Here is a 27,293-nt window from a genome sequence, read left to right as displayed (position 1 = left end):
AGTGTTTGTTTCAAAAAGGAAAAACACAAGGGACACCCGCGGTGACAGGGTCCCGGGGTCAGCGGGCCGCTGAGGCCTTGGGCCGAGTTCTAAAGAGCCCGGGAATGGCCGCAGGGCCGTGTACCCGGCAGGGGGTGGCCTGGCCTCCCTCTCCTTCCCCGGGGCAGCATCTCTGTCCCCACAGCCGAGCACCAGCAGCCGCCTGCCTGTCCCTGTCCTACCCTGGGGCGCCTGCCCCCAGCCCCAAGCAGGCCTCGGGCCACACCTGCCTTTGTCCCTGCTGAGTGGGGAATGTGCCCAGGCCAGTCCTGCCCTGCAGGGGTCCAGGAGGGCCCCCCACAACCCTCCAACCCGCCCTCTGTCTCAAGCTCTTCCCTCTGCCCTGCCTGTCCCCTCCCAGGGGCCTCTCCCTGGCCCCGTGAGCCTCCAGGCTTCTTGCTCTTGGTCACGTCCATCCCTTTGACGTATGTGTGGCACTCAGTGCGAGCAAGGTCCCCCCGGCACCACGCCACCGCCCTGGCAACCTTCCCACCCCATGCCAGCAAAATGGGGACAGGCACACGACACGCATGGGCTGCAGCCGCAGCGCCTGTCACAGCCACACTGAGGACCCCGGTTCCGTCCCAGCACCGCAGAGTGACACAAAAGACTGTTGCAAATTTATGGAATGAGGTTCGTGAGCCCCTCCCCCACCGTGAGCCTTCAGGAAACGCAGGCCCGAGGCCGAGGCTGCAGCGCCAGGGCCGTCAGAGCCGGGGTGCGACCGAGGGCTGCGGAGGACCGAGGTCCGCTCTTCCTCCGGGGAGGACCAGGCCGGCTGGACACCGGGCAAAGCTTGGCGCTTCCGTCCCGGGTGTTCTGCGCTGCTTGGGGACGGGGGAGGGGAGAAGCCTGATTTCGGTGGCTCACTGTGGGAGTCTGCAGGACTTGCAAGAAGAGCCCAGGCCTGGGGGTGTCCGGTTCCGAACCCCAGCAGGGTCCTTACACAGGTCCACTGACTGAGGTGACTCCAACTCCCAGAAGGCAGGGACAGAGAGCAGCCACTCTAACAGGACCCCAGGCCCGCGGCTCTGACTCCTGCCTCCTCCCACGGGCCGCCTTTCCCGGAGTGGAGTGTGGGAGGCTGCGGACTTCTCTTCATACCTCAAAACCCTTCCCAGCAGTGGCCTCCTCTGCCTGTGCCGAGCTGGAGGTGCCCGGGCCCCTTCCGGTGAGGCCGCGGGAGGCCTTCGCTGCGTCCTTTCCCAGCCTTGCACCTTCTGGAGCAGCTCCAGCGTGGAAACTTCCCGCGGAGGAGGACGCTTGTTTTGGACATTCCTGGGCAAACCGCCCCCTGGTTCCCACGCTCCTTATCTCTGCTGTGTCCAGGGGACAGGGGCTGGGCTGGCCAGTGCCTTCCCTTCCCTCTCCTTGTCCCCAGTGCATAGCCCACAGCCCACCCCTCCTGCCCACTGCCACTAGGCAGGTCCCCATGCAGGTGGGGAAACCGAGGCCACACACGAGTCCATCCCCCGGGGAGCCGAGTGGACACCCCTGCTTATGAAGGGGTCCCAGGCCTGGCTGACCTCCCTTTCTCCTGGAAAGGGGGGGTACAAATGGTAGGCCCCAGGATCTCTCCCTGTCCACCCCCTCCCCCCGCGCAGACCCAGCTCCACCCCCGGCTGGCGGGGGCCTCACTGTCCACTCTGGTAACGTGGACAATTGGCCGCGCCCCGCCCCCACCCCGCGGGCCCCGCTGGCTTCGAACCCCGGCCCAAGGGCGCCCCTCCCCCTAGGGGCGGGGCGGGGCGGGGCCGCGGCTCTTTTCTCCCGCGGTTTGCGCGCGCCCGGAGCCCGCGCTGCCCGCCACTGCCCACTGCCCACTGCCGTCCGTGCGGTGAGTGCGGGCTCGGGCTCCGGGGTGTGTGTGGGGGGGAGATCGGGATCGGGGTCGTGGCCACCCCGGGACTCCGGCTGAGCCCTGTACCCCTCAGATCGCCGCCATGGAGGCCACCGACTTCGTAGTGGACAGCCCGGACGTGGTCTACACCCCCGAGGCCATCGAGGCGCGGTACGAGTACCGAACCACCAGCGTCAGCCACGAGGGCGGCGGCCTGAAGGTGGGCGAGGGCCGGGGTCCGGGGGACAGGGGCCGGGGGGATGGACCAGTCACCCCCGCTGACCTCGCCCTCGCCCCAGGTGCGCCCCACGTCCACGCACTTCACCTTCCGGACCGCCCGGCAGGTGCCCCGGCTCGGGGTCATGCTGGTCGGCTGGGGCGGGAACAACGGCTCCACGCTGACCGCGGCCGTGCTGGCTAACCGCCTGCGCCTGTCCTGGTCCACGCGCACCGGACGCAAGGTGGGGGGCGCCGCGGTCCGAGGGGGGCAGTGGGGGAATCCGGGCGGGGCCCGCGAGGTGGGCACCGCCCAAGGCCTTTGCGGGGGCGGGGCCTAAGGCGGAGTGGTGGGCGGGGCCTTGTGACGTCACGGGGAGGGACCAAACGCAGAAGGCAGTACGGCATGGGCGGAGCCTCGGTGGAGGTCGTGGAGGAGGGGCCTAATGTGGAGCGTGCATGGGGTGGGCGGAGCCTGGAAACGTCATGGGGGCGGAGCCTATGCCGAAGGGTGCGCCGGTGGGCGGTGTCACGGAGGCGTGGCTTAGGGCGGCCGCGCTCCGCAGAGGGCGGGGGAGTGGGCGTGGCCCCGCGGATCGCGCCCAGACTCTGAGCTCCTGAAAGCGGGCGGAACCTGAGGCTCAGGCCGGCCCCTGTCCTCGCTGCGTCCCCTCACCCGCGTCCCCTGTCACCTCCCCTCCACCCCAGGAAGCCAACTACTACGGCTCGCTGATGCAGGCGGGCACCGTGAGCCTGGGTCTGGATGCTGACGGCCAGGAGGTTTTCGTGCCTTTCCGTGCGCTGCTGCCCATGGTGGCGCCCGATGACCTCGTGTTTGATGGTGGGCGGGGGAGGGGGAAGGGGAGGGGGGAGGGTCTCGGGAAGGATCGAGGGTCAGGGTGGCCGAGCGTCAGGGTGTCCGCTCCCCAGGCTGGGACATCTCGTCGCTGAACCTGGCAGAGGCCATGCGGCGCGCGCAGGTGCTGGACTGCGGGCTGCAGGAGCAGCTGTGGCCGCACATGGAGCAGCTGCGCCCGCGGCCCTCGGTCTACATCCCCGAGTTCATCGCCGCCAACCAGAACGCGCGCGCCGACCACCTCATCCCGGGCACGCGCGCCGAGCAGGTGCCCTCCCTCTTCCCCGCGTGACCCCTGCTGCCACCTGCCCTTCCCCTGGCCCCAGTTCCACTTGTACAACCCCTCCCGCACCCTCTCCCAGCTGGAGCAGATCCGCAAGGACATCCGCGACTTCAGGTCTACCGCGGGGCTGGACAAGGTCATCGTGCTGTGGACGGCCAACACGGAGCGCTTCTGCGAAGTGATCCCGGGTCTCAACGACACGGCCGAGAACCTGCTGCGCACCATCGAGGTGGGCGCACGTGAGCGCGCGGGGCTGCCGCAGGGCGAGCCCGACCCCGGCCGCTGACCCCTGACTCCCAGTCCCCCCGCGCCCGCAGCTCGGCTTGGAGGTGTCGCCGTCCACGCTGTTCGCCGTGGCCAGCATCCTGGAGGGCTGCGCCTTCCTCAACGGGTCCCCGCAGAACACGCTGGTGCCCGGCGCGCTGGAGCTGGCGTCGCAGCGCCGCGTGTTCGTCGGCGGGGACGACTTCAAGTCAGGCCAGACCAAGGTCAAGTCCGTGCTCGTGGACTTTCTCATCGGCTCGGGACTCAAGGTACGCGGCTCGGGGAGCGCGGGTGTGGTGGGGGCGGGGCCCCGGGTGAGCGCGGTCACGGGGGTCGTGCCCGCAGACCATGTCCATCGTGAGCTACAACCACCTGGGCAACAACGACGGGCGCAACCTGTCGGCGCCGCAGCAGTTCCGCTCCAAGGAGGTGTCCAAGAGCAGCGTGGTGGACGACATGGTGCAGAGCAACCCGGTGCTGTACGCGCCGGGCGAGAAGCCGGACCACTGCGTGCGTGGGGCCGTCCCGGGGGGTGCGGGGGGCTGGCTGGGGGCGCGGGGGACCCGTGCGACGTGCGACCGCCCCCTTAGGTGGTCATCAAGTACGTGCCCTACGTGGGGGACAGCAAGCGGGCGCTGGACGAGTACACGTCGGAGCTGATGCTGGGCGGGACCAACACGCTGGTGCTGCACAACACGTGCGAGGTGAGGGGGAGGCGCGGTGGGCGTGGCCTGCGGGGCCCCGCCCCCGGCCGGCCTTGACCCCGCCCCCCGCAGGACTCGCTGCTGGCCGCGCCCATCATGCTGGACCTGGTGCTGCTGACCGAGCTGTGCCAGCGCGTGAGCTTCCGCACGGACAGCGACCCCGAGCCGCAGGGCTTCCACGCGGTGCTGTCGCTGCTCGGCTTCCTGTTCAAGGCGCCGCTCGTGCCGCCGGGCAGCCCGGTGGTGAACGCGCTCTTCCGCCAGCGCGGCTGCGTGGAGAACATCCTCCGGTGCGTGGCGGCAGGGGCGCGGGCGGAGGGGGGTCGGGGTTTCGGGGTACGCCCTGCTGACCCCCGCCGTCCCCAGGGCGTGCGTGGGGCTCCCGCCACAGAACCACATGCTGCTGGAGTACAAGATGGAGCGGCCCGGCCCCGGCGTCAAGCGAGGCGGGTTGGTGGCGGCCACCAGTCCCCTGCCGTGCAAGAAGGGGCCCGCGCCCGCCGCCACCAACGGCTGCACCGGCGACGCCAACAGGCACCCGCAGGCGGAGTCTCCCCAGGTGCCCATGGCCTGAGGCCGCGGCCGTCCACGCGCCCCCTTCCTGTCCCCTTGTGCCCAGGTCCCCCGACAATAAAGCGGGTTTCCCACCCACGTGTGCGACAGCTTCGCCCTCCCGCTCCTCAGAGGCGGCGCGGCCACAGCCAGGGACGGACACGGCTACCAAAACCGCGTTTCCTTTATTGACAGGCGTCGGTCCCGCAGCCCCCGGACGCGCGCGGCGGGGAGCGTGGGACGAGCGTCGCTGAGGTCCTTGCGTGTGTACGCGTGAGAGTCCGCGGCGCGGGGCTCGCGGGCCCGCGGTCACACGCTCATGGTCATCCCCGGGGAGTACTGCGGAGAGAGGCCGGGCTCAGCCCCGCCCGGGGCCCGGTGACGGGGAGAGGGGAGGGGTAGGTGCGCGGCCGCCCCCCCACCTGGCCCGCCGCGGTCACGGTCTTGCTCTGGCCCCCCGGCCGCCCCGCCGGGGCCGCCCCGCCAGGCCCCTCCGGCCCGCCGCCGCCGCCGCGGTGGGGGAGTCGACGCAGTCGCTTACGCTTTCGCCCGGGAACGGGTGCAGGAAGGTCCCGGCCATATCGCCGTCGTCCCGCGGGGTGCCCGGGGCGTTGCTCAGGCCGCCCACGGCGCCGGGGGAGCTCTGGGGGCGGCCGCGGTCAGCGCCCGGTCCCCGCCCGGCCCGGTCGCCCCCGCCACCCTGGTCCTCGCCCACCACCACCCCACGCCCCAGCCCCAGCCCGGGCCCCGCGCCCTTACCTTCGGCAGCCCGTCCACGTCGCCAGAGCCTGCGGAGAAGGCGGCACGGCTGAGGCGGGGCGGGGCGGGGCGGGGCGGAGACGGGCAGGGGCGGGGACTGCGAGGGGAGGGGCGGGGATTGAGAGGGCGGGGCTTGGCGGGGACTGAGGGGAGGGGCGGGGACTGAGGGGCGGGGCCGCTGCGGTCCCCGAGCGCCATGCGCGTTGGGCTCGGCCGGCAGGGGGCGCGGGCCGCACTCACCCAGGGATCCGTTCACGTGGTGTGGCTCCATCGCGCTCATGGCGGCCATGGGGCCCTCGGCGCCAGGGCCCAGCGGGAACTGCGGGCACAGGGCGACGTGGGACTCGGGCCCGCGAACCCCGCGTCCCCGCCCGGCCAGGCCCGCACCCCACTCACGTTAGCCCTGGCGGCGCCCGGGCCGATGGGGTTCAGCACGGCGTACATGCTCTCGCTGGACGTGGTGGAGTCTGCGGGGACAGCGCAGGCTCGCCGGGGGCGCGGCCCGGATCACCGGCCACCCCGCCCGCCCGCCCGCCCGCCACGCCCGTACCTCCAGGGCTGGGCATGATGGGCGTCCCGGGGGGCCCGCCTCCTCCGGGGGGTCCCTGCGCGGAGGGACACGGGCGGTGAGCGCCGCCGACACCCCTGCTGCCGCCCGCACCCGAGCCCGGCCTGCGCACTCACCGTGTAGCTGCTGCCGGGGGACGAGGAGGAGTAGGGGATCTGGGGACAGGGACAGCAGTGAGCGCGGGGACCGTGTCACACCCCGCCTCCCCCACCCACTCCCGCACTCACCGAGTTGCCGCTGGGACTGGCCCAGGGGCCGCGCGCGCCCGGGATCCTGCGACAGACGGACGGGGACGCTGGGGCTGGACAGGGGCCACCACACCCCTCCCACCCCACCCACCCCAGCCTGCCCACAGGGGTCCACGTGAGGCGCTCCCCAAGCCGCCCTCACATCCCAGACCGTCACTCCCTAGGGACTAAGCGCGACCTTGTGCCTCAGTTTCCCCGCCCAGCAGGGACAGCAGAATAAGCAAAATGCAGGTTGCCCTGAGAATTTAGGGATCCCCCCACCCCCATCCCCGGTGGACACCAGCTGGGGACACCCAGGTCTTACATGCTCATGGCGGGCAGCCCCGGGCCGGCGAGGGAGTTGGGCGGGGGCCTCATGCCGCCCCCGTAGCCCTGGGGAGCCAAAGGGACCGTGAGAGGAGCGCGGGGACAGCCCAGTCCGCCACCCACCGGGCCCCGCCTCACCTGCGGCCCAAGGCTGGCCAGGCCCCGCGGAGGCGTCACCCTCTGCATTGGGCCGCCCATGCTCGGGTGCCCTGCGGCGGGGACAAAAGGAAGGGGTCAGGGCTGGGCCCCTGGCCAGCACCAGCGCTTGTCCCCATGGCAGCAGGGGTCCCCATGGCAGGGCGGCCGCTGGCGCCTCCCTACTCACCCTGAGCCCGCGGGGAGGGGTCCATGGCGCCGGGGAGGAGGGGCTGGGCGCCGGGGAGGCCCACGGGAGGCTGCGAAGGGGGCGCGGCAGCACTGAGTTAAGGGGTCCCCGGCCCCGGCCCGACCCCTCCCCTCATCCCTCTCTCACCTGACTCGGCATCCGCAGGGTGGGCCGGGGGCCCCCTGGGAACCGCGGTGACATGAAGGGCTGGAAGAGGTGGGTGGGGGATCAGCACTGCCCCCCACCCTGCCTTCCCCCCAGAAGCTCCCGGCTCCTGCTATGTCTGCGCCCCACGCTGGAGAGCCCCAGCCACACAGCGGCCAGCACTGCCGGGGGGTGGGGTCCCGCAGGTCCTTACCTGGCCGTGAGGCCCCAGCATAGGGGCGTTGGGGCTGTGGGGGGGCAATGGGGAACCCTGGGAGCCCTAGGACAGAACCAGGTATGTCGGGGTGGGGTCACCGGAAGCCGGCTTCCTGCGGCTCTGCTGAGCCTGGCCGGGGAAGGGGACAGGGCTCCCTGGAGGCGGGAGTGTGGCCAGCCTACAGACAGAGACCCTGCGGGAAGGGATGTGGGCAGGAGTTTTGGCACCAGGGCGCCCCAGGGCCAGTGTCCCCAAGTGCACCGTGCACGTTGAGGGCAGAGACACCTGCTGGCCCCTGCTGGCCCCTGCTGGTCCCTGCTTCACAGCTCTGCCTTGGTGGCTGGGCCAGGGACACATGTGCGCATCCACTGCGGTGCCCACTCTCCCGCCAGGTCCAGGCCTGGCCGTACCTGGAAGAAGCCGGGCGCCATCGGGCCTGCGGCCATTGCGTCACTGGGAGCCATGCTGCCCATCACGGGGCTGGGGGCCGCCGCGGTGCTCTGCAGGGGCGGGGGACACCGGAGGACCGGGTCAGGAGTAACAGGAATATGCCGGCATTAACACCTTCATTTCGCCCCCCGGTTGAAGACATCACCACCCCTCTGCTCCCGGGAAACACCCCGAAGAAACAAGCCCCGGTCCTCAGCAGACACCCCGGACGCCCCTTGTCAAGTGATGGCCTCCGCCCCAGCGACCTCAGCAGCAGCGCACGCGCGTGTCACCCGCTTCCTCCTTCCCCCAGCACCGCGCACACAAACGCCTCCCTCGCGGGCAGCCCCGCAGCCTGCCTCCATGTGCCCGTTACGGGAGGTGGCAGGTGCGGAGGGCACCGTCCGGGTCCGCGTCCCCTTCTCTCTCTCTGACCTCTCCCAGGCTCCTTTACCACTGACCGATTCCTATGTGAAAGAGTCCTGATGTGTGGCCCAGGCTTCTGACCTGACCCGCATGACATGCATCTCACCCTGTCCTCTCCTGTCCTCCCCGAGGAGAGGCAACGGGTCTGGGACGCGGCCAGGGCACATGCAGACGACGTCCACCGTACTACACCCCATCCCGCTGGGGCTACTGCCGCCCAGCTCAAGAGCCCAACTGGGACTACCAGAGCAGCGGCCGGGCTCTGCGGGATCGGACGGTCGCTTGCCTGATAGCGGGGTTAGAAAGGGCCGCCCAAAAGGTTATGAATGTCCATAGAGTTAGGTCCACCAAGAAAAGGAGGAAAACCGGCCCACTTTCTCTCACGCCTCACTGAGGCCACGACGACATACTGAAGTGGACCCAGGGAGCCCGATGGTACGAATGACCGTCATTAGTCATCATGTGGGGACCTTCCCGACATTGGGAAAAAGCTCAAGAGGTTAGAAAACGGCCCCCAGACTCCACAGGCCGAAATTTTAAATGTGGCCTTCAAGGTTTACAATTACCGAGAGGAACGACAAAGATCCGACAGCGAGAGGAGGGGATAAGGCCAAATTCCCAATGCCGGCACAAGCCCTAGGACAAGGGCCCCCGACCCCTGGCTCCCGCAGCCCGGGAAAATCCTGAGCTCCTCCCGGTCCACAGTTCAGATGTGGCCTCGCGAGGGACACTGGGGCTGTGCTGTCCACCAGGGCCGTGCCCCAAATGCAAGCAGTAGGGCCACTGGGCAATGGATTGCCCCTCTGCCTGTCAGGGAGGACGGTCCAAGCCTCCCCACCACTGCCCCTCTCTAACCAATCCAGGGCTGGCCGCTGAAGACTGAAGGGGCCCGGGACTCCCCGGCCTGACGGTAACACCCCCACGGAGCCCGGGGTAACCGCCATCATCGAAGGTAGGCCTGTCTCCTTCCTCCTAGACACTGGCGCCACCTTTTCGGCCTTGCCGGAGTCCTGGGGACCTACCCGACACTCGCAGCCGTCCACTCGTTGCTTTCCGACCCTCCCCCATTGCCCTACTCCACTCTTGGGGAGCCATTCTCTCAGTTCCCAGCCACCCTCACTTCCTTCCCCTGCCCTTCCAGCCGCAGCCGGCCGGCCCCTCGCCTCCCCCCCACGACCAGTCCTGGCCATGCTGAGTGCCTTCCCTGGCCCCACCCGGCCCCTCACCCCTACCTCCCTCACTGGGTGACCCCACCGTTTGGGATCTCAGAAACCCTGTGCTCGCTACGCACCACGACCCAGTCATCATCACCCTACAGGCTCCCTCTCTTGTCCCCCAATCAGCCCCAGTACCACATCTCCTTCATTCACTTAGAGGGACCAAAACCCAGTATCTGAGGATCTCAGCCACAGGCTCGCTTCGCCCCCCACACTCTCCGTACAACACTGCCATTTTGCCAGTGGAAAGGCCGGCGGCCCCTACCACGTCACCCACACCGCTGTGACCCCACACATCCGCTGGTCCCGAACCCCACCCCCTTTCTCTCATTCCCGGCACCAAAACCCACTTCACGCTCCCCGATCTCAAGGATGCCTTCCTTCCTATCCCTGTCCACTCCAAACCCCAGCACCTGGACCGACCCAGACACACACGCTTCCCGACAACTCACCCGGACCGTCCTGCCCCAGGGCAGCTGTGACGCCCCCATGTCTTTGGTCAGGCCCTGGCCGCGGATCTCCTCGCCCTCCAACGTCCCCAGCGCACTCCTCCTTGCCGCCAGCCGTCAGCACACCCTCATCTACCGGCGTCACCCGAACAGGCCCAACTTTCCCTACAGATGACGTACCTTGCCCTGACCACATCCAGGAGGGACCTCCCCGGAGCTGACCACACATGGCTCTCGGGGTGGGCCGAGGCCTTTCCCACAACCGACGGGGCCTCCACCGTTGCCTCGGTTCTGGGCACTGAAACCATCCATGCTTTGGCCTCCCCAGGTCTATCCAGTCAGACGGTGGACCCGAGTTCACGTCCCCAGTCCCCCGAGGGCTGGCAGAAGTCCCACAGATTCGCTGGAAGCTCCACCTTCCCTGCCGCCCTCGGTCCTCTGAACCCAAGCTGCCCGGCATCCCTCGCTCCGCTCTCTGCTCTGGACTTAAGCGCATACTCAGCCGCCCATCCCTGTCCCTCTCCCGGTGCAGCTCTGCCCTCCGTCCAGGTGGGGGACGCCTAGCCAGCCGCAAGAAAGGCGCAGGGGCCTTTCAGGGTCGCCCTCACCGTCCCCAGGGCTGCAAACTGGAGGGCGTCCTGCCTGGTGCACTTCAGACGTCTACAATTGCCAGCCCCGGGGAACACGGACCGGCCTTCCTCCGAGTCCCACGGGGACACAGGCTTCCCGCCCCCGGCATTCCTGAGGAAGGAGCTCGGTCACAGGCCAGCCTCAACCCCGCTCTCAGGCCTGGCGAGCAGCCCACGCAACCCGTGACCTCGTCACCTGGTCCTTCTCAGAACTCAAGGGGACAATCTCCTCTGAGCGGGCAGACACCCTTCAGCTCCTACCCCGCCCGGGCCCACCAAGCCCCCGCCACCCCAAAACCCGGCACAGCCCCAGTCGCTCAGGCCCTCCCGGCGCCCGCCACTCTGTGGCCCTGGGGACCGCTCCCCTCACCTCTGCAGCTGCACCGGGGCCATCACACACCCCGAGGGGCCTCCTCCGTGTCCCCAGGGCCGATGGCAAGCTCCTGCAAGCTGTGCGGTTCGCCGCCCCGCGCCCCGTAAGCAGCACCTCTCTCGGCTGCCCCTGGCCCAGGGACAAGCATCGCCTTCACCCCTGGCCACAGACAAGGCCCAGGCCCCCGCACAGCCACAGCAACGGCGTCACCCCCCTCCCGGGACTCGCCCTGTCCGTGCGGGCTGTGCAACCTTCTTCCTCTGTGGCGGGACCTCGCACCTCTGCCAACTGGCCGGGGACCTGCGCCCTGGAGTAGCTCTCCCCACCCGCTTAACCCGCCACGCAGCTGACTCCCCTCCTGGAGGCCCTGGGGATTAACGCGGGGTTTGGATTGGGTTCGGGGCTCTGACAACCGCCCTGGCCTCTTACAAGACATTGTCACTCGAGCTGCCCGATGCCCTCGGGAGACGGGGCACCAGCTCCTAGAAATCCAGGCCGGGGAGGTTTCTCCAGAGCGGGCACGGGCTGGACCTTCTCCTGGCGGAACAGCCGGGCAGTGCTGTTTTGATCATCAGAGGTCGGGGGACGCACGAGACGGGGCCACACGTCCTCTAGAGACCGCGCAAAAGATCCACAACAGCTTACAGTCCACGGCCAGCTCAAGCCCACCGTGGGGTCCGTCACGCCCTGGCTTCTACCTCTTCTGGGCCCCTAGTCCTCGTCCTCATACTGATCCCTGTAGGGCCGGGCCTGTTCATCCGTTTGCAAACGTTCCTCCAGGACAAATCCGGTGTTCACCAACCACACGTTAATCAGACGTTCCCGGGAGACCACCGCCCCGGCCCGCAGGAAGCAGAAACAGAAGACAGACTGACCCCCCTTCCCTCCTAAATTTCACATTCAAACAAAAAGGGGGACCAATGGGAGCTGTCCTCGCGGAGTGGCCTTCCTAACAAGGACAGTGCCTGCCCCTCTCTGCAGACGGCCACGGGACAGGGCAGTGTCAGAAGGCCAGGCTGGCCTCGAACCCACGCCGTGACCCTGTATCTGCGATCGGGGATGAGGGGGGTCCAGGCCGGGGAAGAACACCGGCCCTCCCTAGTCCAGTCACCGTTGGGCCATGCCGGGGACCCCAGCAACCCACTCCTGGCGAGGACCCTGCCGGGGGCTGCACCCCGCAAGGACTTCCACGCGTGCCTTAAGCAGCTAGCGTATGCCGGCCCTGACCGGACCCGTGCCAGCCGCCCTGTGTCCCCTTGGGGCCCTAAGGTAGAAGACCCCCGATCCCCCACGAGAGGGAGGGCCAGGCAGCGGAGGAGACCTGGGGGGCCCAGGCTCCACGTCAATCATCCCCCCAAGAGGCGCCAGGGCCCGCCCGCGTTGTCATGACGACAACGTTTCCTGGAGACGCCAAGGGCGCCCGGGAGCCCCGCGGTGGGCGGAGACCGGGGAGCCGGCACGGGGACGCGGACGTGCTGCCATGGCAACGGGGTGGGGGGGACCCCGAGGGCACTCACGTAGTCCTGGAAGCCCTTGGCCTCGCCCGTGTGCTCGCAGGCCTCTCTGCGGTCCGGCGCCGCGCAGTACAGGTCCCAGAACACGCTGCGGGCGACAGAGGGGACATAGTGGCCCCCGCCTCCCCCCACCCCACCCCCACCCCGACCTCCCGCACCCCCCACCCCCGCACCTACCACCACCAGGAATGCAGGAACCCCGGGGGCTCCCCCAGCGTGATGTTCTTCTCCCATCGGATCTGCGGGGACACGGAGGAGCGCACGGGTGCATCCGGGACGCCACCGACCCCCACGGGACCCGAGGGGCAGCGGGGGGCGGGGGCGGGGCATGGCATGGCGGCCCGGCTCACCTCGGACAGAAAGGTCTGGGCGGACTTCTGGGCGCCCACGTGCAGCAGGTACTCGTAGACATACAGCGCCAGCCTGCGGGAGGGGGGCGCTCAGGCTGGGGGGGCCCCGGACCCCCGCCCAGCCACAGCTGCACGACCCCGGCGAGCACCCCCAGAGCACCCCCAGCTCCCCAGTGCTCACCGACGAAGTCCTCCTCAACCACTTGCTCGCGCGGACTCCTACACACCCATCAACACCCAGACTGCAGAGCCCTCGACCCCCAACTCCCGCTGAATTGTGCTCTGTGCGTCAATCCCAACCCCAGCCCGCCGGCACTGAGGCTCTAGTGCGGTGACCCCTCAAGGAAGGGGCTCCTGATGGCCAGGTGGAGCAGGGCACCCCAGGCCCAGGTCTCCCATCCCTCTGCGTCACCAGCAGTAGCTGTGGCCCTCCCTGTGGAACCCCCAGCAGGACAACCTGGGGAGACATGGGGGTGAGGACAAGGCTTCGAGCCCACTCCCCTGTTCTGCCCCTGCCCAGACACCCCGACTCTACCTGAGTGCACCCACGTCTGTCACCGCCCACCCCAAGACCACCCTCCACCCAGCCAAGTGCTCCTGGCCTCAGCTCCGTCACCACAGCTAGGGTGGAGAAAAGCTTCCCAGCTGACAGGGGCCCCAGTCCCCTCGGGCCTCAGCCTCAGCTGTCCTCACCTGGCCCCTTCCCTGGCCAGGGCCCCGTCCTAAAATAACCTATCTTTGACTCAAGGCTTTCTTCCCACCCCCACATCCAGCACTGCCATGACAAATCCTGTGCTTTATCTGACAGACCCACGCCCACAAAGGATGGACGGACACGGTGGGCACCCACCCTCCCGACAGAATAGCTCAGGGCTGCCCACGCCCCCTGCCGTTCTCGGGGTCAGAGGAGCGCACAAAACGCTGAGGTGATGCCAGGAGCGGACAGGGAGCAAATCTGGGGGACCCAGGCAGGCTGTCTGGGAAGGTCAGGTCAGCCCCAGCCAGGGCACAGGACTGTCCTGAAGGTGATCTCTTGGTAGTCACCACCTCTGCCCTCCCTCCTGCTTCCCACGGGTTTTCCAGAGGGACCTGAACCCAGGCTGGAGGCCTAGGTGCCCACCATTCCCTCCCCTCCTCCTGTCCCTTCAGCTGTCATCCACCTCCAGCCATCCCCCCAGTCCTCACCAGTTAGAGGCCCAGGGGACCTCCCCTCCCCCCAGCCCATCGTCCACTCCTGCCCCTCCCTCCACCTGTCCCCAGAGGCCAGGTGGCACCTGTAGTCCCAGCTACTCAGGTAGATGGCTTGAGCCCAGAGGTTGGAGGCCAGTCTGGGCCTCAGGGGACCCCAGCTGAAACAATCACAGGGTGAACCCCTCCTTCTGACCCCAGCCCTGCCCTGCGCCCTTCCCCACACACCTGGTTCAGGCCACCAAGGACGCCTGGATTCCCCGAGATCCCCCAGGGCCTCCTGCCCTAGGGCCTTTGCACTGGCTGCCCCCATCTGAGGCACTTCCCCCACCTCCGCTGTCACCTGTCACACTGACCCCCTGCTGCTCTACCCACCAGCCTGTGCCTACCACGTGAGACCTGGCTCTGCCCCTCTGGCCTATGGGACGGGCAGGCTGGGGTCCCAGGACGGGACAGGGGAGGACTGGTCAATGCCACCTAAGGGCTCGTGTGCCAGGAAGAGGAAGGGGGCCAAGGGGAGGCTCAGGCCCTGGGCAGAGCCACAGGCAACCCCGCGCCCCTCCGGAAGGACCGCGAGATCTGGAGGGTAAGGGGCGCCTGGACCTGGAGCGCGCATGCGAGGAGACACCGCGAGGGCCACTTGTGACATGGGAGCTCCCGTAATTATGGGCAATTACCGTACACTCACTGCCCAGCATCCCCTGGACACACACACTCTAACCAGTCCCCCAAAGTGACCTTCTGACCCACAGTCCTTCCTCCGCCAACCCGCGAGGCCGACCTGCAGCGTCCTGTCACCAGTGCCAGCCTGTCCGCCTCCTGTGGCCCTGCCAAGACCCTGGGGCCCGCACCTGCACCTCCCTGAAGTTCTAAACACACCGATGTGCAGGGACCTGCAGGCCCCAGCCTCCTGCCACCATGGACTCTGAGTGACTGCGGGGCCCCAAGGGCAGGGCCGCCCATGTGACGCTGGCCACCAGGCCGTGATGGGCAGATGAGGCTCAGTGCAGGGTGGCCATGAGCTGGAGGGAGGGGACTCTGAAGGGAATCCAAGGCCAGGGACAGGAGGCAGCTGGGCGCCCAGGAAGCCAAACCCCTGGCTTCTCCTCTAGGACCTGGGGTCCCTGCGGGTGACATGGGGACTTGTGGATCAGACGCCCTGGTGATTTCCAAGTTTTCTTTAGCAGCAAGCTCCCTCCAACCCCGTGTCTCCAGGAGACCCTTTAGGTGATGGGATGGCTCTGGGTGAGGGTTCTGAGGCCCGACGTGTCTGCTGGGCAGGCTAGGGTGAGGTCATGGGGAGAAGGGGTCAGAAATGGTGACAATCCCCCCTCCCAGCCCTGTTGTGGGCAGAGGACAGGGTCAAGTCACTGTCATCTCTCCTGAGATGTCTGATGGGGTCAAATGCCAGCTGAGCCCACCACCTCCACTCAAACCTACTGGCCGCCCTCCCATCTCCTGTCTAGCTCATGGCTGCCATCAGCTCTGCCCGGAACACTATGCAGGCCTCCCCTGCTGTCCCGACTGTCCATGGCCTTCCACACGACGAGCCCAGGGCTGCCCCTTCACCCACCTTGGCGTGGGCCAGCCCCAGGGCCTTTGCACATGCCATGCCTGGACATCTCCTCAGCCTGTGCCACTCTGCCGTCTACACAGTGTATGTACACGTGTGGCAGGTCCATGACACGGCAGGTAGCTAGACACTCGCCTCCCTGTGCCGAACTTCCCTACCATCACACCCCCGCTACCCACTCTCCTGCGCCCTGAGGAGTTCCCACTGCTGGGTGGCTACCTGCAGACCCCAGCTGGCGGGGGACAGGCCAGGGGTGCCATCCATCGAAAGCAGGGCTTCAGGACCCCAGGGGACCTTGGCCCTTCCTGCACACGCAGGCCCTCCAGAGCCAGGTACCGAGGTCCTGGGCGCACATGGCCACGCCGTGGCCACTGGGCAGCTGGGACAGGTGGCCACGCGCCCCGCGGGCCTGCCCTCATCTCCAGCTCTGGGGCATGGCGTTGGAAACCTTCCATCTAGGTTGTGCCCCCTAGGCAGGCCTGCTTCCCCCCACATAGGCAGCCTGGGAACCCCAGTCTCGCTGCTGCGGGTGGGAGGTCTACCACTTTCGAGACCCCCCAAGTCTCGAGCCTCCCCCAAATCTCGCGTCCCTAAGGGTCTCATGCGCCCTAAAGAGTCTCATACACCCTACCAGGTCTCGTGCCCCAAACTCTATCGCGGCCCCCTCAAATCTCCCGCAGCCCCCCCGCAAGTCACGCCCCTCCAAGTCCCGCGCCCTGAAGGGTCTGCCTTTGCCCACTCAAATCTCCCGCCACCCCCCAGCCCCCCGCTCTCGCGCGACCCCTCAAATCTCGCGCCCCTCGGGCCTCGCGGGCCCCTTACAAGTCCCGCGCCCCTAAGGGTCTCGCGCGACCCCTCAACTCTCGCGCCCCTCAAGTCTCGCGCGGCCCCCCCCCCCCACACACACCCCCAAGTCCCGCGCACCTAAGGGTCTGCTGTGCCCACCCAGATCTCGCGCCCCTCAGGTCTCGCGCGCCCCCGCAAGTCTCGTGCCCCCGCGCGCGCCGAGCCCGGCTGGTGCCCCGTGGCCGTCGGCTCGGAGCCCATCGCACTTCGCGCCCCGCGCCCACTCACTTCTCGCGGGCCTGGCTGTCGGAGGGCACCGCCGAGCCCTTGGCGCCCTTGGCGTACATGCTGCTCCGCGTCGCCGTCGTGGCCGCCGCCGCCGCCCGGGCCCACACCTGTCAGGCGGCGCCGGGGGCCGCGCTCGCCGTCGCCATAGCTACCCCGCGCCCCCGGCCTCACCGCCCCGGGCCCCGGGCGGGCACCGCGGCCATCGTCCGCGCGGGGGAGCTGCAGGCGGCCAGGGCGGCGCCAGCGTGGGCCCTGGCCGCCGCGGGTTTGATTCGATTTGATGTGACTCTTATTATTATTGTTTTTCCTTCCCTTCCCTCGGCGCGGGCTGTTCCGGGAAGCGCGCGTCCCCTCTGCCCGCCGCGCGCGCCCCCGCCCGCCAGCCGCGGGCCCCGCTCTTAAAGGGGCGATGGCGGACGCGCGGGTGTGGGGACCGCGGGCTGGGCGCGCACGCGCAGTGGGGGTGGAGGCGCGCCGGCTACCCACACACCCCATCGGACCGCAAGGACCACGCCAACCCAGTCGTCCTACACACGGGAGCACCGACCGCCCCTCCAAACGCGACAGCGACACCGCCAGGACCCGGCACGACGCGCGCGCGCACGGTGCCACACAGCTAGCTGAGTGCCCGAAAGGACAGCGACGCCCAGGCCACCGCGCACCAGGTGCGCAGCCTCCCGCGGTGCGCGGGACCCAAGTGGGGTTCGCGGTCACCCGGGGGACCCACCTTGCACCCCACCCTCTGAGGACTCAGTGCACGCACCCGGGGTCTCTCCCAGCTGCACAGTTTTGGGGGTGCCCGGGAGCCACCCCCCCCCACTGCCCTCTTGGTGTCCAGCAGCTGCTGGGTGACTGTCCAGCCTCGCTGTTCTGGTTGCCCTGTGGCGGGGCTCGGGATGCCCCCAGCGATGTGCAGGGAGTCGGGGGCCCCGGAGACAGGAGCCCCGCAGGGCAGGCTGCCTACGTCCGGGAGAGCCGCGTGGACGTGCGTGGCAGGGCAGCGGGACGTGGGAGGGGTGACTCCGGGTCCGGGTTTGTCGTTACTAATCAACGAGTGCGTGTATGCAAACACGCAGCTCCCTTGGGAGCGAGGCACGCGTGCGTCGTTGCGCGTGGGCGGGCAGGCACCCAAGGGCACGGTGGCCTGTGTGGGCGCCTGTCCCTGGCTGGGCTGCGGGAGGTCGCGTGTGGGCCTCCGCGCGCGCGTAGGTGGCTCGCCGCTCTCTGGGACCTGCATTGTGTGACGGGGGTCGTATTTCCTGTGTCGTGTGTGACAGTCCGGATGTCACTCGCTGCTGTCTGAACCCCTAGTACAACTCCCCCCATAAAAGCCGACCTCCCCCCCGGGACGGGACGCCCCCACCTCTGCTGACCGGCGGGAGGGCGGGAAGCCGGGAGCCGCCGGGGGTCCAGACAGGCAGAGGAAGGGCAGGGCCACCCCGCCTCCACCCGAGGGCCCCGCGGAGCTGTCGCCGGCCCTTCCATTTCCTGTCCAGCCCACCGCCCCCTCCCCCAGCTTCCTCTCCTTGGGCTGCGGCTGGCGACTGCCCGGGGCTGGAGGCCGTGGGGGGACACAGCCTCGACGACACCTCCCAACGAGCGTTCCCACCAGCACTGCGAATCAGGAGAGAGGGGGTGCGGCGCCCCAATAGCCCACCACGTTGGTCTCGCCCCCTTCCTGTGCCTCCCCTGGAGATGACCCCTCGCCCTCTCCGAGCCACGGGTCCTTGGGTCACCGTGAGTCTCCATCCATCCATCCACCCACCCCACGACTGTTCACTGAGCGCCTTCTGTGTGCCGGGTGGGGGACGTCACTCGTGGAGCACACACTCTCGATGGGGAGGCGGACAGTGAGAATGGAGCGCCCCCGTAGTTCCAGGCCGTGCCACGTGCTGTGCGCACAGGGCAGGGGACAGGGTCAGCCACGACGCAGTGGGCCGGGCTCCCCGGAGGTGGGCGGGGGCGGTTGTCATGGCAACCGCGAGGCGCTCCCCACACTCCCCGGCTGCAAGCGCGCGCTCCCTAATGGGGCGCCCTGCAAGCACCCCCGTCCGCGCGCTCACGCGAGGAAGAGAGATGTGAAAGACTGATCACAGCCCAGGTCAAGGCCCTGAGGCGGGCACCCCGGCAAGGCGTTGGAGGAGTTTTGGTTTTGGTGCAAGTGGGTTTTGAACTCAGGGCCTTGCACTTGCAAAGCGGGCGCTCCAGCGCTTGAGCCACATCTCCAGTCCATTTTGCCCTGGTTATTGTGGAGATGGGGTCTCCAGAGCTATTTGCCCTGGCTGGCCTCCAACCATGATCCTCCCAATCTCAGCGTCCCAAGTAGCTGGGATTACAGGCGTGAGTCACCTGTTCCCAGCTCCTGAACTGAGTGAGCGCTTGCCTAGCACGCACCGTGCACAAGGTGCTTGCAAAGGCCACTCTTGATGTCCAGAGGGTCCTCCCCATATGCGGAGAGGCCAAGAAGGCCTCTCTGGGTCCCCCCACCCCCCGCTACCACCATGCCCTTTCACTTCAAGCAACCACGGGGTCCCACTTGGAAGGTTCCGGGACAGGAAAACTTGGGTTCAATTCTTTTATTACATTGCTTCTGATGATGACCTGTCTCTCTGCCAGGCAGGTGACCCATGGACTCCTCCCCACCCCTGCAGGGCAAGCGGAGGTGACGCCCCCAGGAAGGCCGGGTAGGTAGGGGTCCTGGGAGGGTGGAAGCAGTGGACTGCAGTAAGCAGAGGTCACGGCTGCACCCCAACCCTGGGAGACCTGTGTCCACCGCGCCCTGCTCCGCCTCCAGAGATAGCTCCGCCCCCTCCTGCTCCTCCCCTCCTTTCCTTCCCTTCCCTCCTCCAAGCGCTCCCATTCCCCCCTCCTCATTCCCCCTCCCTCCCTCCTCCCCCTCCCCATTCCCCCTCCTCCTGCCCCTCCCCCTCCTTATTCCCCCTCGTCCCCACTCTCTTGCCCCCTCTCCTCCCCTCCCCATTCCCCCTCCTCCTGCCCCTCCCCCTCCCCCCCTCTCCTGCCCCCTCCCTCCCTCCTCCCCTCCCCATTCCCCCTCCTCCCCCCTCTCCTGCCCCCTCCCTCCCTCCTCCCCTCCCCATTCCCCCTCCTCCCCCTCTCCTGCCCCCTCCCTCCCTCCTCCCCTCCCCATTCCCCCTCCTCCTGCCCCTCCCCATTCCCCCTCCTCCTGCCCCTCCCCATTCCCCCTCCTCCCCCCTCTCCTGCCCCCTCCCTCCCTCCTCCCCTCCCCATTCCCCCTCCTCCTGCCCCTCCCCCTCCCCATTCCCCTCCTCCTGCCCCTCCCCCCTCCTCCTGCCCCTCCTCCTGCCCCTCCCCCCTCCTCCTGCCCCTCCCCCTCCCCATTCCCCCTCCTCCTGCCCCTCCCCCTCCCCATTCCCCCTCCTCCCCCCTCTCCTGCCCCCTCCCTCCCTCCTCCCCTCCCCATTCCCCCTCCTCCTGCCCCTCCCCATTCCCCCTCCTCCTGCCCCTCCCCCTCCTTATTCCCCCTCCTCCCCCCTCTCCTGCCCCCTCCCTCCCTCCTCCCCTCCCCATTCCCCCTCCTCCTGCCCCTCCCCCTCCCCATTCCCCTCCTCCTGCCCCTCCCCCCTCCTCCTGCCCCTCCCCCTCCCCATTCCCCCTCCTCCTGCCCCTCCCCCTCCCCATTCCCCCTCCTCCCCCCTCTCCTGCCCCCTCCCTCCCTCCTCCCCTCCCCATTCCCCCTCCTCCTGCCCCTCCCCTCTCTGGCGCTGGCCGAGGACCTGTCGCTGTGTCCCTGGTGTGACCACAAGCCTCACTCCTTGAGCCCCAGGACTGGAACCCCTAGGGAACCCTCCCGGGAGAGGCAGGCGAGGGAGGCCGCTGGTGGGCAGGAGGGGCCGAGGCTCCCTGGGGGCGTGGGCCTGGGCAGCGGGTCCCCGGAAGCCGCCCCTCAGCCTCGTGTGCGCAGTCTCCTGGGGCTGGAGCTCAGTGTGAACTCTGCGCCCCGTGCCACTGTTGTGACCCCAGGTGGCACCAGCCCGGCCCCAGCCACCTCGCGGAGCCGTGCGGTCAGCGCAGGGGACTCCAGCGCCCAGCACCTTCCATGGCTCCCGCACGCCGCCGCCTCCGGATCTCACCGCCCCGCCTCCCCTTGGGAACGGGGGCGCCTGTGTCCCCCTGTGGTCAGGCCCTCCAGGACACTCATCCCGAGACCCTAGGCCCGGGAGAGGGGCAGGGGAGGGAGGAATGGAGCTCATCACCCAATGCTACCTAGGCATACAGTAGGCACTCATTAAATGTTTACTGCCGCACCAAGGCGCGCGTGACCCCGCAGTGCTGGACTCCCGCGCATGTGACGTCACCTGGCCTGCAGGTCCACGTGTGGACACGCGGGGGCAGCACAGAGTCAGCAGCTGCAGCCGGATGCAGAGAGGCCGACTTCCAGATGTGCATTTGCGTATGTTTTCCTGGGGCACTGGGGTTTGAACTCACGGCCTCACGCTTGCTAGGCAGGCGCTCTCCCACTGGAGCCATTGCGCCAGCCCTGTTTTGTGAAGGGTTTTTCGAGATGGGGTCTCAAGGACTATTTGCCTGGGCTGGCTTTGACCCGTGCCCCTCCTCATCTTTGCCTCCTGATAGCCGGGATTACAGCAGTGAGCCACCACGCCCAGACATTAGTTCAGATGGGGGGTCTCTCCAAGTTTTTGCCCTGGCTGGACTTGAACCACGCTCCTCCTGGAGCCAACCTTGGTGGGCCTTCTGTTTTGAGGTTTTGAGACAGGGTCTCGCTGTATAGTGCAGGCTGGCCTGGAACTCACCATCGTCCTGCTCAAGTCCGTGGGTCCATCAGTCACTCTGCAAACCCTTCCAGGTAAATTCTCATCTCTGAGCACCCGGCAGCCACGTGGTGGCCACAAGGCAGACCCTTCGGTCCTTCAGAGTCTTGCCAAGCTGCTCTAACACCGGTGCCTCAGTTTCCCCACCTGTAAGACGGAGCTAATGTCAGCATCTGCCTCACGGGCTGCTGTGAAGAATCGTGCGGCATCACCATCACTACGTAAGCAGTGCCTGGCTGCTACTGTCACAGTTGGGTCACCTTTTTAACGGCTGTATAGTACATTCGAGTGCGCTGCTTAAAACGATGAGTCGGTCAACTAGGGACCCAGGTTTCCTGGAGTGCTGGGGACAGACCCAGAAGCAGAGCCTAAGGCTGGAGGTCAAAAGGGACAACTGTGACAAGCGGTTCTGGGGAGCCAAAGGGGGAGGAACGGGGCGCCCTGCAGGGGGCGCCCGCGAGCACCCGGCGCAGTGCACAGCGCCGTCAACCGTCCTGGGCGGGCGCGCGGCCACGTGTGACCCGTTTGCCTTTCTCTGCCCTGTGGCCCCCTGACATGGCCTCCCGGGACCAGGTCAGCCTCTACCACGAAATGCTGTAGAGAGGCCGGGGTTGACCAACCGTGACTTCCTTCCTGCCATCCTCTCCCCTTCCCCCGCCCCAGGCATTTAGTGGCTTGTAAGATTTTCCTAAAACCAGTGGCAATGCGCTCTCTTCCCGCGTGCCGTGTGCACAGCTGTAATCCCAGCCTGCGGGAGTGGGGAGTCAGGAGGACCCCTGAGGTCCAGGACAGTCCTGGGGCTGCAGAGCGAGACCTTGCCTCGAAATAATGACTGTAAAAAAAATTTTTAAAAAATGATGCCTCGCGACTGGGATGCAAGTCAGAGCTGCAGCACAGAGAGGGTGAGGTACCCGGCCTGGGTCACACAGCACCCTTTGCAAAATGGATGGGATCCCTAAGTCCCCTGGCCCAGCCTCTGGTTGTGGCCTGTGGCTCGGCCCCAGGGAGGGCTGTGGGGGTGAAGACAGGGACAGATTTGGGGTGTCTGAGAGCCCAGGGGCAGGATGAGGGGGGAGGTGGTGCCCGGGACGGGACCGGGCGGTGGTCTCAGGGACCCCCGGGGTGTTGGGTGGATGGGGCTGAATTGAGGAGGCCACACTGGTGGCCCCAGATGGCTTCCTGTCTCCCTCTGTGTCTGCCTGCAGGGTGTCGGGGACTTTCTGTGTGACACAAGTCTCTCGGCCTGGCCTCCGCCTGCCACCAGTCCTCCCCCACAGCTGCTTTGGGCCTCAGGACCTTGGCTTTGCAGTGCCATCTGCCTGGAACCCAGTGTCCCCTGCCCAGGGGCCTCTTCTCCTCGTAGCCTGGTCAGCAGAGAGCCAAATGCAAGCCCCAACCCTGATGTCCCCTTCTCCAGAATCCATAGGAGGAGGCGGCATGGGGGACGACTGTGTCCAGCTCTCCAGCTGTGTCCTCCCCAACACTGGGTGCTCCTTGAGGACCTGGCCAGGGCCGAGGCCTCTTCACGAGCCCAGCACCGGTGATGTTTGTTGAGTGAATAAGTAATGCACACACAGGTCGGGAGGCAAGTGGCCTGACACCAGGAAGCCAGTGGGAGGGGCGACGGCCACTTGGGGCGCAGGAGGGGCCACTGGCTTCCAGCAAGAGGGAAGTGGGACCTGCCGCCCCTCCTCCCCGTGAGAGCCTTGCCGAGGGCGGATCCGCTCCCTTTCTCTCTTCCCCTCTGCCCTCCTCCCGGACACCAGTTCCTCTTCACCCCAACTTGCTGCGTGCAGGATCTCAGGCGCCCCTAAAATCACCGCAGACCGGTGGCCTCAGCCCGGGGGTCCAAGGTGAGCGGGGACCCGGGCACCAGGTGTGGGGATGGGGCTGGAACCCTAAGCCTGGAGGTGCTAAAATGTGGGGTGCAAAGCAGAACTGGGGGGACCCTTCCCGGGACCCCCCATTCACCGCCCCCCGCCCGGACTGAGCGAGTACCGGGAAGAGTCAGTTACCCGGGGCAACCCTCATTTGCATATGGCCGCGTCTTGGCCAATGAGAGCGCCGCAGGTCATGCGAGATTGACAGGGCGGGGGCGGAGCTACCCTGGGGTGGTCCGGTCTTCAGTCCCTGTCCAGCCTTGGGCCAGGCGCCCATTCTCCAGGAGGGAAACTGAGGCAGGAAGCCAGCAGCTGCAAGGGTGACAAGCCAAGAGCAGCTGCGTTTTTTTCTATTTCAGAAGCGGTTTGAGCTATTAAAAAAAAAAAAATCGCACACCGCAGGCAGCGGCCAGGGTGCAGGTGACCACAGGGTTGAGGTCAAAGCTGAACGCCTGTGTGTCCCCCACACCTAGGTTGCTTGAATGGGGGACAACCCGGCCCTGGAGGTGCTGCTGACGCTGCTGCTGCTGCTGCTGCTGCAGAGGTCAGCAGGCCAAGGGCTGACCTGCACCGTCCTCCCGGGGACAGTGGACTGGGCCGCGGAATTTGATGCCACCTGCCTCAACTTTAGTGGCCGTGGCCTGCAGCTGCCCCAGAACCGGTCCCTGCAGGCCAGCCAGGTGCGGGTCCTCGACCTGTCCTCCAACGGCCTCCGAGAACTGCCACCGCTCTTTTTTGCTGAACTGGGGAAACTGCAGGACCTGCGTGTGACAGACAACCAGCTGGACAGAGTGGACGGGGCGCTGGCCGCGCGCTGTCACCTTGACCTCCAAGCTGACTGCAGCTGTGTCCTGATGCCCTGGCACCAGGTGCGACAGGACAACTGCTCAGGCCAGCAGCCCCTGCGGTGTCTGCACACGGCCACCGGTGCTCTGCACAACCTGTCCACCTTCCTGGACGTCAGCTGTCCCCCCGGGCCCGCGCCGGCCACCATCGGCCTGGCCGTGGCTGGTGGGATCCTCTTCCTGGGGCTTGTCATTGCCGCTCCACTGCTGACCTGGAGGCTCTGGGGACACAGAGTGGCCAGAGGCCAAGGCAAAGGCCAGGCCCCTCAGGACAGGTCCAGAGCTCGGCTAGCTTCCCAGCCCAGGTACAGTAGCCGGGACCCTGGTCACCCCCGGCCCCGGTTGGCCACCGCACACCACCGCACGTCTGTGCCCGACTATGAGAATGTGTTCATGGACCAGCCGGCCGAGGATCCTCAGTGGACCCCACATGGGTGAGTGACCCCTGCCTGCATGGGCTCCACACCCAGGGACGGGGGGGGTCAGGGTTCAAATCCTGCTCTGCTAGTGGCCTTGGTGACAACTGTGGTCCCAGCCACCCAGGAGGCCGAGAGGAGGGACAAAAAGCTCCAAATTCCCACTTTTTGCTTCCTGGGTGCTGTGTGTCCTGGGGCAAGTTGCTGGACTTCTCTGAGCCTCAGTCTCCTTTGTAAAATGAGGATTCGAGACAGCCCTGCAACAGGCAGCTGTGAACAGGAAAAGAAGTCCCTGCCTGTGGGTCAGCCCCCCTCCCCGCTGGGTGACCCCAAAACCCAGTTTCTGGCCTCCAAGGGTGAGGAGAGAGGGGGCCGGGGCTCGAGGTGGCGGTCAGCCGTGAGAACCAGGTCCTTTTCCGTCCCCCTCCAAAGGGGGCCTAAAGAGGTCCCAGGGCCCCAGGCCCTGTGTCCATGTCGCCCAGGGTGGGCTCTGGGTCGGGGAAGGAGGGAAGGGAGGCTCCCGGGGGGAGGCCCAGACTGAGGCCCGGGACCCAAAGCAGAGCAGTTGACGAGAAAGGGGAAATTATGCAAATGAGATGCAAATGAGGCAGAAGCAGGAGTGGCCTCACCAGGGCAGCCGTGGGCCAGCACTCCCCTCCGCCTCCCAGTCCCTAGGCCGCCTCCCTCATGTCCCGTCCCTGTCCCTGGCTTCCAAAATCAGCCGCTCTGCCAAAATGGAGGCCCTGGGAGGAAGGAGAACGGCTCGCCCGAGGCCGCACGGGGAGGCAGGAGAGGCCAAAGCCAGAGCCTGTCCAGGCGCCCACCCTACAACCACGTAGGTGAGCAGAGAAATTCGCACTAAGGTGTGCATGGCTGATGGACGGAGGCCACCGCACCACACCGTGGCTTGTTCCTTTTCTCTCCTTTTCAAATCTATTTAAAGAGATGAGATGTCATGATCTCAAACCGGCCTCGAACGCCCAGCCTCCAGGGGCTCTCCTGCCTCCGCTCTGGAGCAGCTGGGATTACAGCCAGCTGTGCGCTCCTCCACCTGAGCTGGGCTCTTTTGTAAGATTACTTTTTATTTTTCACTTTGAGAACGGGTCTTGCCGTGCAGCCCAGACCTCGCCATCCTCTTCCTGCCTTGGTTTTCTCAGTGTCCTGGGGTGACACTGACAAAAAAAAAAAAAAACCTTCCCCATGTGACCGCGGGCGGCCGTGGCCACGTGGCGGGAGTGGACGGAAGTTCCCATCTCTGGAGAGGAAAATGAAAGCTAGGCTTTTTTCACGTCAGCCCCCAACGTTTAAGGAAGGAAATGCCATCCCGTCCCGTGTGGCCCGTCACAGTCACCGCCCTTCCCGAGGGACATGGGCCCTCCTGGGGGGGGAACAGAAGTCAGCGTGTGCCTCAGTTTACCCACCCGTAAATACTAGGGCCGAACTCGGTGCCCTGACCTTTCTAACATATGAAAGTCTCCAAATATCAAATAGAACCTGTCTCGAAAATATAAAAGTCAGCTCTGCTGTGTGACCTTGGACGAGTGGCGTCACCTCTCTGGGCCTTGAGCAGCCCCACCCACGACGCCCACCGCTGACCCCTCTGTCCACACAGGCCTCAGGCTGCCGAGGACACGGACTTCTATATGAACTACAACAGCCCCGACCTGGACGCCCAAGCTGTGTACTGCAACCTGGAGCCTCTGGGCCAGGGGGCTGCGCTGGATGAAGAGGAGTACGTGCTGCCTGGGTGCTGAGTCTCAACGTCCCCACTGAGGCACTGGCTGGGAGGGGGTGACCCGGGGTGGGTCAGTTCCTCCCCGGCCCGTCCACCCCTCGGAGCAATGGGAACACAGTCGTCTCTTCCTGCCAGCATGCAGGTGGTGCTCAATAAATGCTTCAGGGACTGACGAGGCTGCTGTGTGGCTCGGGTCCCCGTCTCCATCCCCCCCTGCTCAGACACCCGCCGTGGCTCCCCGGCGCTGGTGACAGGAGGCCGAGTGTTCAATCCTGACGCCCCCTTTCTCCCACTGGGCCTCAGTTTACCCACCTGATTAGAACTAGCCTTTCACCTTGCTTTAGCCTCTGTGCCACCTCCTCCAGGAAGCCCTCCCGGTTTCCCCCACCAGGCTCTGTGGCTCCCAGACCTCTGTGTGCTCAGTTTGCTCAAGCTCATGCTATCCGTGACCCAGACCAGCTCCCAATCTGGGGGGACATAAGTGGACAAAGACGCCCCTAGATTTGGGATGGCTGCAGGGAGAGGCAGGGGGATGGCAGGTGAGAGGGGAATCTGCAGTGGGTTTTGAAGGACGCCTAGGAGTTTGAGAAGGTGTGAGGTACAGTGGACATTTGGGGGCAGACTGACCGAGGCGTCCGCAGGCTTCTGGGTGACAGGAGGGCATAAGTAGGAGGTGCCATATGAGTGACAGCGTGCCTCAGGACTTACTTTCTCCCCGCTCTTTCTGTATGAGACTCTGGAGGTGACATTAACTTAGGAGGAGGTGCCACCAACGGGGCGGGGGACAGGACTGGCCCAGGTCGGGGTGAGCTGCCAAATGAACTCGGTGACACATGGACTGCCTGTGGTGACTCATCCGAGGGCAGCCAAGTACCACTTCCAAACCGGTGATGTGATGGAGGCAAAACTGGCATGGAGAGAGAGTGACAGGGAGGGCGGCCAGGTGCCATCAGGGAGCAGCTTCTCCCGCGCGAACCCCAGGACTCAAACCCCAACTCCGCCACCCACACTCTGCGCCATGTCCCCTGGGGAAACTGAGGCCACTCAAACGCGTGGTGGACAC

The 27,293-nt window shown here is 66.9% G+C and overlaps 4 protein-coding genes across 12 annotated transcripts in view; 2 read left to right on the top strand and 2 right to left on the bottom strand.

The window, feature by feature from the left end:
* Window positions 1-27,293, bottom strand: part of LOC109686275 (microtubule-associated serine/threonine-protein kinase 3) — a gene marked incomplete in the record, with an annotated part of 381,278 nt that overhangs the window by 240,595 nt on the left and 113,390 nt on the right.
* Window positions 1,762-4,864, top strand: LOC141416578 (inositol-3-phosphate synthase 1). Its single transcript, XM_074053577.1, has 11 exons — window positions 1,762-1,876; window positions 1,974-2,099; window positions 2,179-2,340; window positions 2,804-2,936; window positions 3,026-3,219; window positions 3,314-3,463; window positions 3,552-3,767; window positions 3,844-4,008; window positions 4,089-4,202; window positions 4,275-4,492; window positions 4,569-4,864. The coding sequence occupies exons 2-11, from the start codon at window positions 1,983-1,985 to the stop codon at window positions 4,774-4,776; spliced, it is 1,677 nt and encodes a 558-aa protein (XP_073909678.1). The 5' UTR covers window positions 1,762-1,876; window positions 1,974-1,982; the 3' UTR covers window positions 4,777-4,864.
* LOC109676643 (single-stranded DNA-binding protein 4) lies at window positions 4,921-16,705 on the bottom strand. 3 transcript variants are annotated; one of them, XM_074053584.1, is made up of 17 exons: window positions 16,544-16,705; window positions 12,709-12,781; window positions 12,536-12,597; window positions 12,362-12,446; window positions 7,732-7,821; window positions 7,108-7,167; window positions 6,961-7,030; window positions 6,774-6,844; window positions 6,634-6,701; window positions 6,309-6,354; window positions 6,198-6,236; window positions 6,064-6,118; window positions 5,910-5,980; window positions 5,754-5,832; window positions 5,514-5,542; window positions 5,177-5,397; window positions 4,921-5,093 (listed from the first exon to the last, which is right to left on the bottom strand). In XM_074053584.1, the coding sequence occupies exons 1-16, from the start codon at window positions 16,600-16,602 to the stop codon at window positions 5,191-5,193; spliced, it is 1,164 nt and encodes a 387-aa protein (XP_073909685.1). In that variant the 5' UTR covers window positions 16,603-16,705; the 3' UTR covers window positions 4,921-5,093; window positions 5,177-5,190. The 3 variants fall into 3 exon arrangements, with proteins under 3 accessions (XP_073909685.1, XP_073909687.1, XP_073909686.1); XM_074053586.1 differs by having other exon boundaries at window positions 5,296-5,397; window positions 16,544-16,703; XM_074053585.1 differs by having other exon boundaries at window positions 5,296-5,397; window positions 6,634-6,844; window positions 16,544-16,704.
* LOC141416583 (leucine-rich repeat-containing protein 25-like) lies at window positions 16,962-26,398 on the top strand. Of its 7 annotated transcripts, none has more exons than XM_074053588.1 (7): window positions 16,962-17,208; window positions 19,160-19,227; window positions 20,546-20,975; window positions 21,390-21,575; window positions 22,560-23,207; window positions 23,708-24,513; window positions 24,697-25,209. In XM_074053588.1, exons 6-7 carry the CDS (start codon window positions 23,717-23,719, stop codon window positions 25,034-25,036), a joined length of 1,137 nt encoding a protein of 378 aa, XP_073909689.1. In that variant the 5' UTR covers window positions 16,962-17,208; window positions 19,160-19,227; window positions 20,546-20,975; window positions 21,390-21,575; window positions 22,560-23,207; window positions 23,708-23,716; the 3' UTR covers window positions 25,037-25,209. The 7 variants fall into 7 exon arrangements, with proteins under 7 accessions (XP_073909689.1, XP_073909688.1, XP_073909694.1 ...); XM_074053593.1 differs by lacking the exons at window positions 20,546-20,975; window positions 24,697-25,209 and adding exons at window positions 25,217-25,334; window positions 25,439-25,564 and having other exon boundaries at window positions 16,969-17,208; XM_074053592.1 differs by lacking the exons at window positions 20,546-20,975; window positions 24,697-25,209 and adding exons at window positions 25,217-25,334; window positions 26,108-26,245 and having other exon boundaries at window positions 16,970-17,208.

Source organism: Castor canadensis, chromosome 14 (genome assembly GCF_047511655.1).
Source record: "Castor canadensis chromosome 14, mCasCan1.hap1v2, whole genome shotgun sequence".
In the NCBI taxonomy this organism is placed as follows: Eukaryota; Metazoa; Chordata; class Mammalia; order Rodentia; family Castoridae; genus Castor; species Castor canadensis.
Note: the sequence above shows the minus strand (reverse complement) of the source record. Positions and strands in the feature narration are given on the sequence as shown.